This window comes from Xyrauchen texanus, chromosome 15 (genome assembly GCF_025860055.1).
Source record: "Xyrauchen texanus isolate HMW12.3.18 chromosome 15, RBS_HiC_50CHRs, whole genome shotgun sequence".
Lineage (NCBI taxonomy): Eukaryota > Metazoa > Chordata > Actinopteri > Cypriniformes > Catostomidae > Xyrauchen > Xyrauchen texanus.
In genome coordinates, this window is record NC_068290.1 from 43,734,652 (window position 1) to 43,754,795 (window position 20,144).

General features: G+C 37.1%; 1 protein-coding gene across 2 annotated transcripts in view; it reads right to left on the reverse strand.

The window, feature by feature from the left end:
- Positions 1-19,880, reverse strand: part of bbs9 (Bardet-Biedl syndrome 9) — a 193,101-nt gene extending 173,221 nt beyond the window's left edge. For both annotated transcript variants that reach the window (XM_052143904.1, XM_052143903.1), the window contains exons 1-6: positions 19,769-19,880; positions 16,113-16,225; positions 12,579-12,729; positions 10,478-10,542; positions 9,782-9,895; positions 5,579-5,753 (exon numbers count right to left, since the gene is read on the reverse strand). In XM_052143904.1, coding sequence (XP_051999864.1) covers positions 5,579-5,753; positions 9,782-9,895; positions 10,478-10,542; positions 12,579-12,729; positions 16,113-16,224 — 617 coding nt within the window. In that variant the 5' untranslated portion in view covers position 16,225; positions 19,769-19,880. The remainder of the gene's footprint in view (positions 1-5,578; positions 5,754-9,781; positions 9,896-10,477; positions 10,543-12,578; positions 12,730-16,112; positions 16,226-19,768) is intronic.
- Positions 19,881-20,144: the final 264 nt, after the last annotated feature.

Here is a 20,144-nt window from a genome sequence, read left to right on the forward strand (position 1 = left end):
ATGGGCAGTTATAATCGAGCTACCCCAGGTTTTTGTGTAGTCGAGCAACAGTCTTCATCTCTATGTCCAAGTATAAATGACAACAAGTGTAATCGAATAACTGAAGGAAGTACGTCAGCTGAGGAAGTGATGTAGATGGTTTCAGGGTTGACCTTTTGTGTCAGAGTAATGCATCGAAGAAGTCAGCTACCTAGCTTCTCAACTACTAGCTAATTATAGCCACATGCATTTTTTTAATTCTTTACATGTTGATTTTGGTGCAGATCCGTTGTGTTTATGCAGATGCCCGAAGGCAGAAGATGATGCAATTTGCTCCTGGATTTTTCTAACTATATGAGCTCACTTAGCACCATCAACTTACTAGGACATTATGCTATCCTTTTAAACTCTGTGTAAAGCATAATAATAACATTTAGACCTGAGGAGAGTTGTCGTAAATAAATAGACGATTAAGAAAATATACGGTTTGTCTATATTTTCCTAGCAATCATTGGCATATTTATAGGTTTGTGGTCTGTATATTTGAACAGTTCTGCATCTGTCACTGTACCGGTCATTTGCTTCAGGCTGCATGCAGCATATTCATACTGGCTAATCTCTGCATACTAATGTAGTTCATACTATCAATTTATAAACACAGTTTAAGGTGCATAGAAATTCTGAACACTAAATACGAATTTACGAGTGAAAAATGAACACATTTTATGTTATCTCCAATTCAATAAAAACCTTCATTTCTGTAAATTCAAAGAATTTATAGATATTATGACAGGTTATGCATTGGATAAATATTTAAGCATTATGAAAGTCAATTATTTACAAAATTATAGCATTTTTATTTATTTTTATTTTTTGAAGGGTGAGATTTTGCAATGATGCGAAAATACACTTCCAGTAAGGGATTAAAAACGGTTCAAAGAAAAAAAAAACGAAAAGTGAAAATTAAATAAATACAACAAAGTCATTTTCAATTGTTCCGGAGTGAAAACTTTATTTTTAAATGCTGGTAACTGGTTATAACCGGTTAATTTTGTTCCAATTATTTAGTCATGAAACTAAAGACTAAAAGTTTTATCACAGTACATTTTTGGAATGACGCCGCTTCATGTTGCCCAAAAAAATGTATGTGCTTTGAATCTGCAGGAAACTGCTGCATCAAACAATTCTTTGCCTAATTTGCCATTGTGGATGTAGCATTCTGTGAATGAAGACCTTATTAACAACTATGTATAATTACTACATATACATGCATAGCTAATTCAGATACCAGGAAAACATTATTAGAGGTAAAAGTACATTTCTCAGTTGTTTCCAAGTCTTCACAGAATTATTGTAAGATATGATTTGTTGTAGAGTTTTTTCAGCAGTTTTGCAATGATGGATGAGCAACACACACACACAGATACTGTTACAACATTCGTTATGCGCTATAATGAAACAACACACACAAACAAACATGTCCGTCGGCAGTGTCCATCAACAGTCATGGGCAGGGTTGGGGGTTTTTTAATCCCCATTAATCATAAGCACTGTCTTAGGACTGGGTGGACTTTTATCATTGTAGGTTGGTTGTGTACACACACACTTCCAACCCACATTTATGTTCAAACACCATGTAAAAGTGAATTTTGCATAATAGGGCCCCTTAAATTAACTGTATGCTTGTTATATTTCTATTGTGATAAATCGCTATTTTATTGCTTATTTTGAGGCTAGTGGCTTATTTTCAGCTTGTTTCCAGACCAGATTGCTTGCTTCTCTTGTGAGATCTGGAAATGCTGCAATTTACCAATTCACCCACCCCTTAGGCAAGGCAAGTTTATATATATAGCACATTTCATACACAAGCAATTCAAAATGTTTTACATAAAAATTATTTTAAAAAAATTAGAAGATACATTAAAAATAACTTTCAAATCAAATTAAGAACAAGAAATAAGAATAAAAAGTATTAAAATAAATAATAATTATTAAAATGAATAAAAAAGAAAAGGAATACAGAAATAAAATGATGCGGTGCAATCAGTAAGTGCAGCACAGTGTTAAGTCAGTAAAAGCACAGCTAAACAGATGTGTTTTCAGACCTGACATGAAAGTGACCTCTACTGGAAGCTGGTTCCTGCTGTGGGTGGCTAAACACTGTCTCACCTTGTTTTGAGTTAACCCTTGGTATTTCTAACTGACTTGATCCTAATATCTGCAATGTAATTAGGTCCTTAGAGTGATAAATAAACAAGTAATAGTACTTTAAAATCAATTCTAAATGTAACTTGAAGTCAGTGTAAAGATCTGAGGACTGGAGTAATATGCTCAGATGAGAATCCCGCCAGCAGCATTCTGAATGAGCTGCAGGTGTCTAATGGTCTTTGTCGGAAGGCCGGTGAGAAGTCTATTGCAGTAGTCGACCTTACTTGTCATGAATGCATGAACAAGTTTCTCTAAGTCTTGACTGGATACAACACATTTAATTCTTGCTATATTTTTTAATGATAGTAGGCTGATTAGTTATTGATTTGATGTGACTACTGAAACTACTGTCTGACTCTAAAATGATACCAAGATTGCTTACATGATTTTTTTGTCTTTAGACCCTTGGAGTCAAGATACAGTATGTGTTCACCTTGGAAATTTTGCCTTTGTTGCCAAATGAAATGACCTCTGTCTTGACGTTGTTTAACTGAAGGAAGTTTTGGCGCATCCGACTGTTAATTTCATCAGTGCACTTGCACAGATGGGGCTGTAGTCATTTGGCGATAGGGTTAGGTAAATCTGGGTGTCGTCTGCATAGCTATGGTACGCAATTTGGTTCTGTTTTATAATTTGGCCTAGTGGGAGCATATACAGGTTGAACAAAAGTGGTGCAAGAATTGAGCTTGACTCACCTCATGGATGTCCACTCAGATTAATGGTTGCCTATGTTCACATAGTAGCCCCTCCCTTCAAGATATGACCTGAGGATGGTTCCAGAGAGCCCTACCCAGTTTTCCAGTCTGTCTTAGCACAGAGTACTGTCATTTTAAAAAGATTGTTATTAACTGTTCTTTTATTTTGTTCTAACAGGTAACCATTTGGAAAGCAGGCTGTGGAACCTTTGATCCGGAACAAAAAAATACAGTTTTTGCTCAGAATAAACAGAAATTAAATACATTTAGTTTTTAGTCCCTGCTTCCAGTCAAACCTGACCATGACTCAAACTAGCCCATCTGGCACAAACAATCATGCCACGGTCCAAATCACTGATATCCAGTTTTTTCCCCATTCTGATGGTTGATGTGAACACTAACTGAAGCTCCTGACCCGCAATCTGCATGTTTTTATGTATTGCATTGCTGTCACAAGATTGGCTGATTAGATTATCGCATGAATAAGTAGGTGTGCAGGTGTTCCTAATAAAGTGATTGGTTTTTATTTATATTTATATATATATATATATATATATTAGTTACATGGAAATATATATCCATAATATGTAAGGGATATTTTATGGCTAAGTGTGCGTTCAATGGGAAAGAACCAACCAACGCGAAGTACATTAAATTAGTTTAATGCACACCTAGCTGTGGCGCTTACACCCTGGTCACTTGCTAGTAGGGCTGCACGATTTGGACAAAAAGTTATATTGCGATTATTTAGACAAATATTGCAATTGTGATTTGAACTGCGATATGAACAAAAAACTAGTGTGATTCCCTTTGAATCACAATTAATTTGGTAATGTTTTGCCCATGTTCTACTGCCAATAGAAAGGTTACTCTTTGAGGGATTACACTTAAAGAACCAAACTCAGACCTTTTTCACTTCAGCCACAAACAAATAAATAAATATTCAAATAAAAATGAGAGAAAAAAAAAAAAAACATTCTTCTTCGTATTCACATTGAACCTGTCCAATGTGTACCTGTTTTTTGTCTACCTAATATAGGGTTAGATCAGCCCACTTTTCATCATTATTTTTGGGATCCCAGTAAACATTAATATATTATGAATGTACTATTATAAAAATGATAATTATAATAATTATTATATAATTGTATGTAATTTCTGTATAAAATCTTAAATTGCACAGGGCATTGCTTTGGTAAAATTCTATGTTCTAAACAGTTGCTTTTATTTTGACGACATCTGCATAAAGTGTTTGTGTTTTAATTGTGTTTGCATTGATTAGTTAAAGCTGTCATTGACTGGAAGGATAAAAATAATGGTAAACTTTATCTACTGGTCTTTAGATCTACAGTTCTGCCCACTCTAAATCAGACAGAGATAAAGTAGTGTGATAAGATTTAATTTAATTGAATAAATTAAATAAAAAGAACAAATACTTAGAAGAGACATGGGTTTTTTGACCGCACACCTTAAAAAACTTTTAGAAGGGTTAGCACTCCTAAGAACATGCAACATATTATGTAATCATATATTTCTACACTTTGTCATTTTCACATAATGAGAGGAAACATTTCTCTGTTACGGATGTCACAAGCGCCACTTAAATGATTAGGGGAAACCATCAAAAACCTGCAAACTTTGACCTCAGAGACATCAGTATGGTATCCATTAAGGCTGAGATATAAGACTGATATCGCCATACAACCTTGCGCAATTACTATAACAAAAAAGGCTGCATTTTAAATCAACTGAATTGGCTGCCTTAATCAGCAGCGCCTGAGCTAGCAGCGCCCTCTAGTGCCACAGCAATATTAGATGATGTTCATCTATTACAATTCAAATCTTCTTGCCATAATTTGCCATACAGCTAAAGAAGACATTGATGTCCTTTCCCAGTTTCCTTGTCTCTCCTTTAGTGAAAAACATCACTGAATGTCAAACCATACTTTCCTTACAAGCTATATGGGTGTGTGACTGTTGCTTGGTGCTCTCACTCCACGAGGGACTACACTGGTCTTGTGTCATTTTTCCCCTACAGATCAATCTGTTTGCATTGTTGGGATGGACACATGCAGATTCATACCTTAACTCCAGACTATAAGCTTGACTTTGACTCGCTGATTGTTGTGTGGTGTTAGCAATGTATACTCTAATGTTTTATTGTTGAGTTTTTGTTCTGATATATTAGTCTGTTGTTGCTTGTAAAACACTTTGAACTTGAGAAAAGCACTATATCATTATTCATTATTATTATTATTATTATATAGAATGGTGATTAAAACAGACTGGACCTAAATATGCATTAAACATTTTTAACGTACCCAATCCACCAAATCAAAATCAAGCATTCAAACAGACCACGGATTAAATGGCAATAACCCATATGTTGTGTGTGTATAAAAGCATGTTTATAGGTCATTCATATGGGACAATAAATATGTATTATTAAAAGCTATGCTTAGAGCATCTTAAATTCCATTTTAATTATACTTCCTTAAAATCAAATTACAATCTACATCCTGTTTGCCTTCTCATTTCAGCTTTCAGAAATTGAACTGGAACTTAAAAGGTTTTCTCATTGTAATTAAATGACACATATCCTTGATGTATATGTGTCCAGATGGTGGTTTGTGGGATTAAGACACCGGTGGCGTGACCAATGACTCATGATTGGTTAGGAAGAGAATTGGCCTCACCTGTAGCACTCCACCTGTCGTGTTGAGGAGACGGTGATGAAGGAGTCCGTGCGGATGCAGTAACACAGAGGACCTGGCAACAGGAAGCCCGGGAGGAAACGGCCGAAAGCATAACTTTCTTGTTCGAAAAACATCAGCATCCCATCCATAGACTGGATGCAGATGAAGTGATGACCTGCACAACACCACCATAAACACCATAAAGGCAACAGCTTAGCCAAGACAACAGAGAAATCTGTTTAACAGTGGTCAAGAGAAATGAGACTTTGTCAATTAAGAGGCTATATTTGCCACTTGGATTTCATTTTCAGGGGCATTTTTAACCTTTATGATGGATTGTCTTCTAACCATATAACAACACACAGCATTTGTCAAATACCTTAAATGAATTGTTTAATTGAAGTAAATTCTCAATATGAACAACTATGACTATACAATCATACAATCATGTAATCATGTAATGTATAATCATGACATTACATACAATGTAAATGATGCTATCATAAAACAATCATTCTCTACAGGAATACATTTTAACACTAAACCCTTAAAAAGGTGGACATACAATAGAATATTATTAAATACAGCGGGGTCCAAAATAATTTCACACTGAAAATATGATACATGATGCTCTTTGGAACATTCTCAAATCATGCTGGATAAACATGATAAGACATGGATCATCATGAGACGCTTTACCACCATTGAGTGAATGTGCCATTCCTGGACAGTTAGTATGGTTACGGTTAATTTTTCCACTTTGGTGCTGCAAAATCTGGATTAGTATGTTAGCAACAAATATGGCAGTTGCAAAATGTATTGACTAAATATTATACAAGTAATATAATTATGTATTATATGAGTATTAATGAGCTAATTAGCATAATCTACCTACCTGAAGAGAAATGCATCGAAAAACATTTGCGTACTATACTAGTTAAACGATCATCATAAAATCATGAAGATACACTAACACAAACACATATTTATTGAAGACCCTGTGAAATTAAAATGAAAGTTTTGCTGATTTAAGTCCATATCTATTAGCTTTAATACAATCTGTATGCTAAAATACTTTTGTTAAATTTATTCAGAAGATTAGAGCAATTCAAATTTACAGTCTCTACAAACTAAGCAGAACCAGGCAAAATAATGACATCACATAGTATCTTTAAAACTTTGTACAATCAAATGCTTTCTAGAATGAGAATGCACACTCCACCTACAGTGTATTCAGAAAGCCAATAAGACACCTTTTTATGTTACCACATTTTATGTTGCAGCCTTATGCTAAAATGATATAAAAAAATGTTTACATCAATCTACAATCCATACCCCATAATGACAAAGCAACAACCTGATTTTTGATAACTTTGAAAATTTATTAAAAAGAAAAAACTGAAATATCACGCTGACATAAGTATTCAGACCCTTTTCTATGACACTTTAAATTTAGCTCAGGTGCATCTATAGTATATTTTTCAATATTCTAGTATGTTTTTATATCAAAGTACTTATATGAGTTTCCTGGCCTTTGTGTGACCCAGGAGAGAGCATATGAGGTTACTAAAAGTGTTGATGCTGCAGAGGCCACAAAGAGCACCCAGCTTTAACAAAATAATGAGGCTAAGGACCTTGAAACGCAGTTGAAGATAAGGATTAAAAACAACTAGTGGTCAAATTATTAAAAAGATAGACTAAAGCCAAGTTTCTACCAGTAAAAAGATATCAAAAGGCTCTGTGAGATAATGGTGAGAAATAGTATCCATTGGTTACAAAAATAACGAAGGGGCGTAGAAATGAGGTAATGCCAGATAACAAACTGTATAGAAGAGGAGGTTTTGGACTAAGAGAGTCAGAACGGACAGCTGACCAGTCTCAAGTTTGTTGGTGTTCAATAAACTACAACTTTGGCATCTGGAACCCTGGACTCCGAGAGATTTTAGAGAGATTCGTCAAAGATTTTCCACGACACATCCCATTTCTCTGGATCATCTTTGAGATGTTTCTACACTTTGATTAAGTCCACCTGTGGCAAATTCAACTGATTGGACATGATTTGTAAAAGGCACACACCTGTCTATATAAGGTCTCAGCTGAAAATGCATATCAGAGCAAAAACCAAGCCATAAGATCAAAGGTACTGCCTGCAGAGCTCAGAGACAGGATTGTGTTGAGGCATAGATCTGGTGAAGGCTACAAAACATTTTGGCTTCATTGAAGGTTACCAAGAGCACAGTGGCCTCCATAATTCTTATATTGGAAGAAGTTTGGAACAGCCAGGACTATTTCTAGAGCTGACAGTCTGGTCAAACTGAGCAATTGGGGCAGAAGTGCCTTGTAAGAGAGGTGACTAAGAACCCTATGGTCACTCTGGTTGAGCTCCAGAGATCATGTGTGGAGATGGGAGAATCTTGCAGAAGGACCACCATCACTGCAACACTCTACCGATCTGAGCTTTATCGTAGAGTGGCCAGACAGAAGGCTCTCCTCAGTGCAAGACACATAAAAAACATCTAAAGGACTCTCAGACTGTGAGAAACAACATTCTCTGGCCCGATAAAACAAAGATTGATCTGTTTGGCCTCAATTCCAAGCATCATGTCAGGAGGAAACCAGGCAATACCATCCCAACGGAGAAGCATAGTGATGGTAGCAACAGATCATGCTGTGGGGATGTTTTTCAGTGGCAGGGACTCGGGGACTGGTCAGGGTTGAAGGAAAGCTGAATGCTGCAAAATACAGAGATATCCTTGATGAAACCCTAGTCCAGAGCGCTCAGGACCTCAGACTGGGCCAAAGGTTCACTTTCCAACAGGACAGTGACCCTAAGCACACAGCCAAGACAATGCAAGAGTGGCTTAGGGACAACTTGAGTTGCCCAGCAAGAACTCAGACTTGAACCCAATCAAACATCTCTGGAGAGACCTGAAATTGGCTGTCCACTGACGACCCCCATCCAACCTGACAGAACTTGAGAGGATCCAGGTGTGCAAAGCTTGTCGCATCATACCAAAACAATTTGAGGCTGTAATCACTGCCAAAGGTGCTTCAACTAAGTACTGAGTAAAGAGTCTGAATGTCAATGTGATATTTCAGTTTTTATTAAATTTTTTATTTACAACGTTATCAAAAATCTGTTTTTTTCTTTGTCATTATGGGATATGGAGCATAGACTGATGTGAAAAAAAGTAATAATTTAAAGCATTTTAGCATAAGGCTGCAACATAAAAACATTTGAAAAAATGTAAGGGTCTGAATACTTTCTGAACACACTGTACATCTCATCAGCGCACATGCCTGTGTTCTAATTGCCACTGATGGTACCACAAGGCACTTCAATGGGAGCACAATCCATGCTGTAGTGTCATTACAATCAGAATTTCCCATAATAATCAATCACTCAAAAAGTTAGCTCTGAAGATTAAGATTCAACTTTATTGTCGTTGTGCAGTGTACAGAGCCAATGAAATGCAGTTGTTTTCGCATTTCCCAACTAAGCTAGGGTCAGAGCGCAGGGTCAGCCATGAAACTGCGCCCCTGGAGCAGATAGGGTCAAGCGCCTTGCTCAAAGGCCCAACAGTGGTATCTTGCCGGTGCTGGGGCTTAAACCCCCGACCATTCGGTCAGTCACCCAGAGCTTCAACCGCTGAACCACCACTCTTTCAGCCTCTGAAGCTCTCACAGTGGACGTGCATGCAGGTGCCCCAAGTCCTAATTTTTTTTTTTGCTTCTTTTTTTTAACTCTGGTGTAGTGTGGTGTATAAAACAGTATAATGGCAATTACTGCAGATTTTGCATGAAAAGCCAGTCAGTGACAAGTGCTAATGAGATTTTTGTATTTTATTATACATCTAACAAAATCAAATACCACCAGAGTGGCCGAGCTAATATAAATCCAATGCTCATACTGTATGTGTTAATGTTTTCTGGACTGAGCTGCAGTCATATGAAAATCAAGAGACTGTGCTGGCCTCATGTGGTTCATCAAAGAACTGCACTGAAAAGGTACTAAGTCTGAAATCCTATTAAGTATATGTGTGCCACTATTTTATTTAGTGGGTCAATTTTAATTGGCTTTCTTCAAACAAAAGAGATTGGAAGAAGCAGAACCCACAAGCAGATGGTATAGAAACCTTCTAGATCACAGCACACTTCATGGCAAGTTAATGTTGTGCATAGCATACAGATGAAACAGCTTACCTGTGACACCCCCAAAGGGGCCATACGTCATGTTGCAGGCTGTTCTCTGTAGATTGTGTTCATACACCAATCGCATCTGATACTGGTCACCATGTTCAATATTACCAGCAGTGCCTGACGACAAACCAAAAGCAGCAAACATCATATCTACAAATCAAACATCACTTCTGTTGCATACTACCTGACCATCACATAATAACAGTAACACTCAGAAGTACTCAATGAGTTCAGATTGACCTGGTAGAGGTTAAGGATTACAAATTTGACTTGACAAGCATTTGCAAAGTTCACCAAAGTGTGACGTGCATTTTGCTAATTATTTCATTATTGTTATACATGTTCAGTTCATACAAAATCATATTAATGAACTATATGGAATATTTCTTCTTTCAAATATTCATGTCACACCACAGGACCATCTAAAATGTGACCGTAATGAGTGAAGTTAAAAATATGATTAAATCATTAGTGACTAGTTACAGCACCATCAATACTTTCTCTTATACATTGATATAAATTTGTACCTAAAATTGTGACATTGATTACAAAGAGTCCATCAGCATCTTGTGCATCAACTCCCCTTTTATAAAATCAGTCAAATGCTCAGAATAGCCTTCACATGTGTACAGTTCTGTCTAAGAGGTCTGCATAGTAAAAGAAATTCAGCATTCAGGGGTGAATGTGTGAAGCATGTACCTGACACAGCATAAACCGAGAGCTTCCTGGGGTGAAGCACTGCCAGATGAAGCAACTCTGAACAACTGAAAAAATACATGACAAAAAATCAAAACAGAGAATTCATATCATGAAAATTCCCAAAGCTGAATCGATTCTTTTCAAAGATGTGCATGTGATCAGGACACACAGAGTCAAACAGGAATTGCTCATCATTATCATATTCCAAAACTGGACACTCAGGAGGAGACCCAAATGTTTTGGGAGAAAATAGAGTAATGAGCACAAATACTGTATGCAGGAGCTTTAAAGAGTTAGTTCACCCAAAAACAAAACTTCTCTCATCATTTAATCACCATCATGCCATCTAAGATGTGTATGACTTACTTTCTTTTGCTGAACACAAACAAAAATATTTGGAAGAAAATCTCATCTCTGTAGGTCCATACAACACAACTGAATGGGGTCCAAAACTTTGAAGCTCCAAAAAGTACATAAAAGTAATCCATACGACTCCAGTGGTTTAATCAATGTCTTCTGAAGCTATCTGATTAGTTTTGGGTGAGAAAAGACCAAACTATAAATCTTGACAGCAGTCACCTTGGCGATCAAGATTTCAAGCTCAATTACACTGCCAAGTCCTTGACACATGCACAAAGCACTAGATGACGCTGTAGGAAGTGTAATCAAGCTTGAAATAATGATCGTCAAGGTGACTGCTGTCAAGATGTACAGTGAAAAAGGAGTTGGTCTGTTCTCTTCCAAAACGAACTAGTGTCATTTCCTTATGTCCCCTGAGCTTAAAAAAATATTGTGTCTAGAGACTGCTTTGGCAAGATATACAGTGAAACATTTTTTATATTTTGGTCTGTTCTCACCCAAAACCAACTGGATCACTCCAGGAGACATTGATTAAACCACTGGAGTCATATGGATTACTTTTATTCTACCTTTATGTGTTTTTTAGAGCTTCAAAGTTTTGCTCACCATTCACTGGCATTGTAAGGACCTACAGAGCTGAAATATTCTTCTAAAAATCTTCATTTGTTTTCTGCAGAAGGAAGAAAGTCATACACATTTGGGATGGCATGAAAGTAAATGATGGGATAATTACAATTTTTGGCTGAAATATTCCTTGAACATCACACTCAACACACTATGTTGTCAGAAATATGATGGGCAACAATAATCACGGTAAACAAAATGATCACAAGAAAGATAATCCTAAAGGGGCCTCTTAAAGGGGTCTGCTGCAAACTGAACAAATCCTCAAAGCAACAATATGAGTTTAGTGAGAATCAGAACAGAGTTTCTTTGGCATAAGTTACAGTTTGACTTTAAGCTGTTCAATATTTTAATTGCCTAAATATTCAGCTGGGACTAACATTATGTGTGCAACACTATAATAACAGGATTTTCCTTCTACTAAAAAACGAATTGTGACTGAAGACACATCACTTGGACACTTTCTACAGAACGGCAGGTGATAATAATAATAATAAACATTTATTTGTATATAGCGCCTTTAAAGGTAGCTTCTGAAGGCACTAAGGTAAAGGTAAGTTAAAACAAGTAAATAATATAATTCTATTTGCCAAATTTTTACACAAACATTGTTGACAAAAGTCCACATTACCACAGTTACTATAAGAAACATTATCAAAATACTAAGTAAATATGCAACCCATTCAGGCTATATTTTGTTGCATTTCCATCAACAAATTAAGTTTAAAATTAAGATTATTACTAAACAATTTTCAGACATTCACAAAATGTTGGTTACGGGGTTTCATGAATTGCAAACCTCATATAAAATACATAGACAATAAAACAGCTCATACAATACAGTTTAACCTCCTGAGGTGCATGAAAACATTTCCTGAAGAATGTTCTCTCACTGAAGTTTCAAGCCATATTGTTTACCCTATTCATGGAAAGTGCCATACACATTAAGTTTTGTCCATTTATGGCAGATCATAAAAGATGTTGAATACAGTTTGTAGGGGTGTTGAGGAGTTATTCGTGATGATTGTTGTAATGTGTGGCTTCTCTCAAATCAGTCTGTCAGAACACATCACACTGGTTAACAGACAATGGTTAAAAAGTATTCAGTGAGACTTACGAGACAAACTTGCCCATCTCCACCTGTATGATTGGGTCAGGCAGCTGCACCTCCAGCAGTTGAGCATCCGCCTCCATCGGCTCGTCTGGTTTAGCAGGGTGTGGTGAGAAGATGCGTAACATCCCCATATAACTGCCCACCACAATCTTATCTGAATCAGAAAATTAATATGAACACAGCAACAGTTCAGCATTTGATTGATTTAATTATTTATTGAAACAAATAGATACCTACAAATAGATACCTATATATACAGCATATACACTCACCTAAAGGATTATTAGGAACACCTGTTCAATTTCTCATTAATGCAATTATCTAATCAACCAATCACATGGCAGTTGCTTCAATGCATTTAGGGGTGTGGTCCTGGTCAAGACAATCTCCTGAACTCCAAACTGAATGTCAGAATGGGAAAGAAAGGTGATTTAAGCAATTTTGAGCATGGCATGGTTGTTGGTGCCAGACGGGCCGGTCTGAGTATTTCACAATCTGCTCAGTTACTGGGATTTTCATGCACAAACATTTCTAGGGTTTACAAAGAATGGTGTGAAAAAGGAAAAACATCCAGTATGCGGCAGTCCTGTGGGCGAAAATGCCTTGTTGATGCTAGAGGTCAGAGGAGAATGGGCCAACTGATTCAAGCTGATAGAAGAGCAACTTTGCCTGAAATAACCACTCGTTACAACCGAGGTATGCAGCAAAGCATTTGTGAAGCCACAACACGCACAACCTTGAGGCGGATGGGCTACAACAGCAGAAGACCCCACCGGGTACCACTCATCTCCACTACAAATAGGAAAAAGAAGCTACAATTTGCAAGAGCTCACCAAAATTGGACAGTTGAAGACTGGAAAAATGTTGCCTGGTCTGATGAGTCTCGATTTCTGTTGAGACATTCAGATGGTAGAGTCTGAATTTGGCGTAAACAGAATAAGAACATGGATCCATCATGCCTTGTTACCATTGTGCAGGCTGGTGGTGGTGGTGTAATGGTGTGGGGAATGTTTTCTTGGCACACTTTAGGCCCCTTAGTGCCAATTGGGCATCATTTAAATGCCACGCCCTACCTGAGCATTGTTTCTGACCATGTCCATCCCTTTATGGCCACCATGTACCCATCCTCTGATGGCTACTTCCAGCAGGATAATGCACCATGTCACAAAGCTCGAATCATTTCAAATTGGTTTCTTGAACATGACAATGAGTTCACTGTACTAAAATGGCCCCCACAGTCACCAGATCTCAACCCAATAGAGCATCTTTGGGCTGTGGTGGAACGGGAGCTTCGTGCCCTGGATGTGCATCCCACAAATCTCCATCAACTGCAAGATGCTATCCTATCAATATGGGCCAACATTTCTAAAGAATGCTTTCAGCACCTTGTTGAATCAATGCCACGTAGAATTAAGGCAGTTCTGAAAGCGAAGGTATTTATTATATTGCATACAGTATATTTACAATTTAAAAAAAAAAAAGATTGACAGGCTAGTTAAAAGAATAAAAACTCTTTATAATGTTGCACACTGCTGTGGGCCTAAAAGTCTCATTTAAATAATTGGGGGAAACAAATATTATTGCACTAGTGTCATTTTATCATGTTTCCAAAGCTGCACGTCAATCATCTTTCACAAAAACAAGGGCTGATTTATTTATTTTTTTCCCTATACAATTAAGTGTTTAGTATAACATTCTCTTCCTAACATGTATTCATGTGTGGTAAATGTGTCATTTTAACACTGATAGTGGATGTTTCTTCAATGTCCCTTGATATATAGTCCATCCTGTTATGTCATAATACTATGCTATACCTTTACTATCTTATCTTTAATGATAACTTCAATTAAGGATATGAAATGATGTCACACACACTGGAGGTGACATCAGCCATTTAGCCAAAAATATTGTAAATTATCTAAGTGTCTAAGTGTTAAGTGTCTAACTTTTTTGTTGTGTTTACGTTTTCCTTCATTTTATTGATGTTAGTCATATACAGTGGCAAGAAAAAGTATGTGAACCCTTTGGAATTAGCTGGTTTTCTGCATTAATTAGTCATAAAGTGTAATCTCATCTTCATCAAAGTCACAAGTATAGACAAACACAGTGTGCTTAAGCTTGACTTATCTTTACTAAACACATCCCATTAAACATACACAGTGCTGTGAAAAAGGTATGTGAACTCTTGGATTTAATAATTGGACGATCCTCCTTTGGCAGGAATAACCTCAACTAAGTGTTTCTGTTAGCTGTAGATTAGACCTGCACAACATTTGAAGGAATTTTGAACCATTCTTCCTTATAGAACTTTTCAGCTCAGTCATATTCTTAGGATGTCTGGTGTGAACGGCTCTCTTGAGGTCATTCCACAGCATCTTTATTGGGGTAAGATCTGGGCTCTAATTGGGCCACTCTAAAGATGGATTTTCTTTTTTTTAAGCCATTCTGTAGTGGATCTTGATGTTTTAATGTTGGTATCTGGTTCCCTTCATACATAGTGCTGTGTGTTATTCTCAAACAATTCAATCTTAGTTTCATCAGTCCACAAAACATTGTCCCAGTAGCGTTCCGGTGTGTCAAGGTAGTCTTTGGCAATCTTCAGGTGTGCAGCAATGTATTTGTTGGAAAGCAGTGGCTTCCTTCATGGTGTCCTGCCATGGACACCATGCCTGTTTAACGTTTTCTGTAATGTAGACTCATGAATAGAGATGTCGACCAGTTCCAATGATTCCTTCAAGTCTTCAGCTGTCACTCTAGGTTCTTTTTCTACAGTATTAGCTATGTTTCCACTACTGGGCAAATGAGGGCATGCTAGACCGTGTCAGGGCCAGTTGCATTCCCACTGTCACTTTTGGGGCTTCTTCATGCCGCCTCAGTCTTCCTCGGGGCCAACAACCAATGACCACTAGAGACACCATGGCAGTTACAGTTCGTGAGTTGTCAACGTTAACTTATCTTGCTAGCTAGCTAATGTTTACACATGATATAAACTCGATATTCCAGATAATATGAACATAATATAACATAAGATATCATGAATGATGTATTCAATATGTACAAAAAAAATGTAACAATGTGTGTGTGTTATTAGTAAAAACAGATTGTGTTTGTTCATTATTGTAACTTAGATGAAGATCAAACCAGATTTTAAGACAAATTTATATACATAAATGCAGGTAATTCCAAAGTGTTCACATACTTTTTCTTTCTACTGTATTGACAATCATAACAAGTCCACCCTGTTATGGGAAGACATAGGGAAAATGAATGTTTATGTTAAAATAAATTATCAATATAGGTTTACAAATATGTTAGCTTGATATTATCCACAGACACAATTAACAATAGTTAATTGATTAATTTTACCCATTTGAAGACTTTAACACACCCCATTAATGATGAAACATAAAGACACTTATAAAACTATGAATAGTCCAATTATCACATTTGCTGACAGTCATTCTGACAGCTTGAATATATGTGTAATATATGTTAAACAGGTCAGAGGGTCTACAGCATATTTGCACATGTTCTTACCATATCCATTGCCACTGTTATCCACATCACCAACACACAGACAGCCCTGGTCAAACTCTTCCCCCTCGCCAAGCACTGATGCCCACCAATCACGCGCCTTGAACAGAGACATTCTGTAAAACAGACAAGAGGCTCATTATCTCATTATCCTTACAACACCAATCATCTGTCAGATGACACATCCCTTGCAGTCAAAATTTGGAAACACTTCTCAGGATCTTAAAAACCTGTTGATCTAAAGTCTTGTGTTTCTGATTTGACCAAGAAAAATCTAATAATATTTCTTCATATGCATTTCTTTATTAAACTAAATATATATATATATATATATATATATATATATATATATATATATATATATATATATATATATATAAATAAGTCACCATTTGGATTTAAATAAGCAAATACTTAAGAGCATATGATTGGCTCATTATTGCAGTGATAACAGCTGGCAATAATACTTTTAACTAGAGCCCGACCGATATAGGATTTTTGAGACCGAAACGATACCGATTTTAGAAGGGGAAAATTGTCCGATTACCAATATGGTGGCCGATATAGATCCTTTTTGAGCTTGAATGAAAATAGACCTTTTCTATGTGGATTGTGCACCGATATGACTATGCAAAGGTACTCAGAAGGCAGCTTTTGTAAAACAAGAGATAAAGAGCAGCAGCGGTGTTACACTGTATTCTGCTAGAAAAGTTCAGGGGAAACTTTCAACGGTGGAAAACCAGACTTAAATATTACATTTTATAAATGTAAAACCGGAATTGTTCGGTTGAAGAGGGTACAAACTGTGAATCCTGAATAAAATAGTTTGGTGAAAACATGTTTACACATTAGCTTTCACTCAGCTGACAACCAATAAAAGTAGCTACATGGTTAGCTAGTTAGCTATAAGCTTGATGTCACTGAGAGTAAAAGATTTGTACTATTTTAAAAGATCTTTATTTACTTTCCAGCATTGCGTGTCACCAACTAGGTAACAACGTAGTGTGAAATCAACACTCAACAGACACAATCCACCACCACACCGTTGTCTGCTGAGCTGCAAAAAGATGCTCTGATGTTGACCTTTCAATCTGCTATGTTACTAACTGCACTAGAGGTGTACTGGCCATCGGGAGAACCGGGAGCTTTCCCGGTTGGCCGGCTGCGAAATGGGGCCGAATGGGCCGCCGCATAATGCCGAACGGCCATGACAGGCTGAAGAGGGCCGCAAATGAATGTGATATGCAGAAAACGATAGTGACCAACCCTCACCCCCCGCTCAACATCTGGCTGTGGCAGAACACTAACATTCCAGGAAATCATGCACAGAACAAGTAGTTTGGCTGGTGGCATTGTCATGCTGGAAGGTCATGTCAGGACTCGTCAGTGAAGAGCACTTTTTGCCAGTCCTGTCTGGTCCAGCGAAGGTGGGTTTGTGCCCATAGGCGACGTTGTTGCCGGTGATGTCTGGTAAGGACCTGCCTTACAACAGGCCTGCAAGCCCTCAGTCCAGCCTCTCTCAGCCTACTGTGGACAGTCTGAGCACTGATGGAGGGATTGTGTGTTCCTGGTGTAACTCGGGCAGTTGTTGTTGCCATCCTGTACTTGTCCTGCAGGTGTGATATTTGGATGTACCCATCCTGTGCAGGTGTTGTTACACGTGGTCTGCCACTGCGAGGACGATCAGCTGTCCTTCCTGTCTCCCTGTAGCACTGTCTTAAGAGTCTCACAGTATGGACAATGCAATTTACTGCCCTGGCCACATCTGCAGTCCTCATGCCTCCATGCAGCATGCCTAATGCACGTTCATGCAGATGAGCAGGGACCCTGAGCATCTTTCTTTTGGTGTTTTTCAGAGTCAGTAGAAAGTGTGTGTAAATATATTGTGGAAAACACGAGTAAAACAAATTACGTTTTTCTTTAATCTAAAATATATCTTTTTTTCTTGTTATTATGATTTGAATTAAACAGAGACGTGAGATCTACAGATCTACGAGATCTAGCCTACATGTCATTTTATATTTATTATATTTACAAAGCATACATACAAAGATGTTTACAAAGTCAAATACAGTGAAGTGCACAAATAAAATCGAAGTAATTGTGGTCAATAACAGAACAGATCAGAACGAGCAACCACTGCAGAATCAACTCATCTCAATATCCTCATTTGGGTGTTTAATTTCGAGCAAAATAATGTCACAGAAGTGGATTTGAATAAAACTAAAAGATTTCAACCTTTTTCTTTTTGTTGAAAATAAAAATTTTAAATCACATAAAAACTGAATTGGAAACATTATACCAGAACTTTATCGTTTATTTTTGGTACTTTTCAAATGCTTTTTATGATGCTACAGTATAGATTACTGTTTAAGACTTTAGACCTAGACTTTATAAAAATACAAATTATTACTATGGCAATCCAAACAAAGACTTAAATAAACATTTCACTATTTATTGTATGAAAATAATTTTAATATATTTTCTTAATTATGCCAAATTATATAAAAAAGTTCTAAAGCATTATTTAAGAGTGTATATAGGATACATAAAGTGCAGGCATAAAGACATCTCCACTAAGAACAGGTCAAGTCATGCCCTCAAAAATGGAAATTCACTGTTAATGTCTTTGTTTGAAAGGGAACAATTGATTTGCACTGATTTTCTCATGTCTCTATACTGTTTCAGTGTATGTAAAACAAAGCACCATTTAACTGATAGCATACAGCGGGTATCTCACTATTTGAGCTGGTTTTGGATTTGCCAAAGAATCAGACATCATTCTACATCCATTTTATGGCAGGGAGAAGTTGAGGGGCAAGTGAAAAAGATGTGCTCAATTAACACAATACAACTCATGATGTTCATCAAGATGTTATGGCAAATAAGGAGAACTTTTATTTAAGTTAAATAATCTTGCAAAGTACAAGCCATAATAAATACTCACTATAGTTAGGCTACTTTATGAGAGAATTATCATGCATTACATTGTTTAATACCTGTTTTATGTGTACTTAAATGGCCAAAAGTGAAAATAATATCCATGTCCAAATAGCCTAATACAGGGCCCCAACATGAGAGTCCGACTGAACTCTCACAGAACTGACCGTAGAACAGACAGGAGGGTCACGTGACTGCGGATTTGAGCAGCGGCACAAGCGGCTTTCCTCACTAACTGCTGACTGCTTAACAGAGCTAATCCACACAACACAGAATGGAAACACAGGGAAGAAACTCAATCCAATCAGAGGCAGAGAGTTCAACCAAATGCTTCACCATGTCAAAACTGTGCAGATCAGCATGTTAATGCTATCTTTATTATTGCCAATATCTGTGATGAGACAGTCTTCATATTAGGATCAGTATGTCCATTAAATCAGCATTTATTAGCATGAGGGCCAAACGAAGCAGTAGAATACTGTTTAAAATCCCTCTAGAACAGAGTTATAATCCAAAAACAACACAATTGTAAAATGTATTATTATTATGAAACAACAGTCGCTGATGAAGTCTAGTAATGCTGTTTACACTGTAAACAGTTTATTTCGTTGTCGAGTGTAAGAGCAATTCAGATCAACCTGTTGACACGTAACAGTCTGTCGATTAATACGATCGTTCAGTGCTCTTGCGTATAATGAATACAGTTATTGATGTTGTACCTGTAATGATGCAGTGAGACGTTTTGCAGTAATGTTTGATACAGCAGCACAGCTCAACACATCTCATCACACTCGACCTGCTGTTGTCATGGTACTGACTCCAACGCTGAAGCAGCACTGTGTGACGTACCGGGGTTCTATCAAAATAAAAGTACCTGTATTTCACCGTAAAATACTACAGAGCCCCTTAGAGGAGAGGGAGAAAATGTATTTATTTTTAAATAGTTTTGTGTTCCCTCACAATTATTTTGGATTCCCCCGAAATATTCTTACGAATATGAACCATGGTTTTACTCATAAGCGTAGATTTAGGTAGTCCTAATAACTTTCAGAAACTCGGAAATGGCATTTGGGCAATTTTTCCACATAGAAAGTA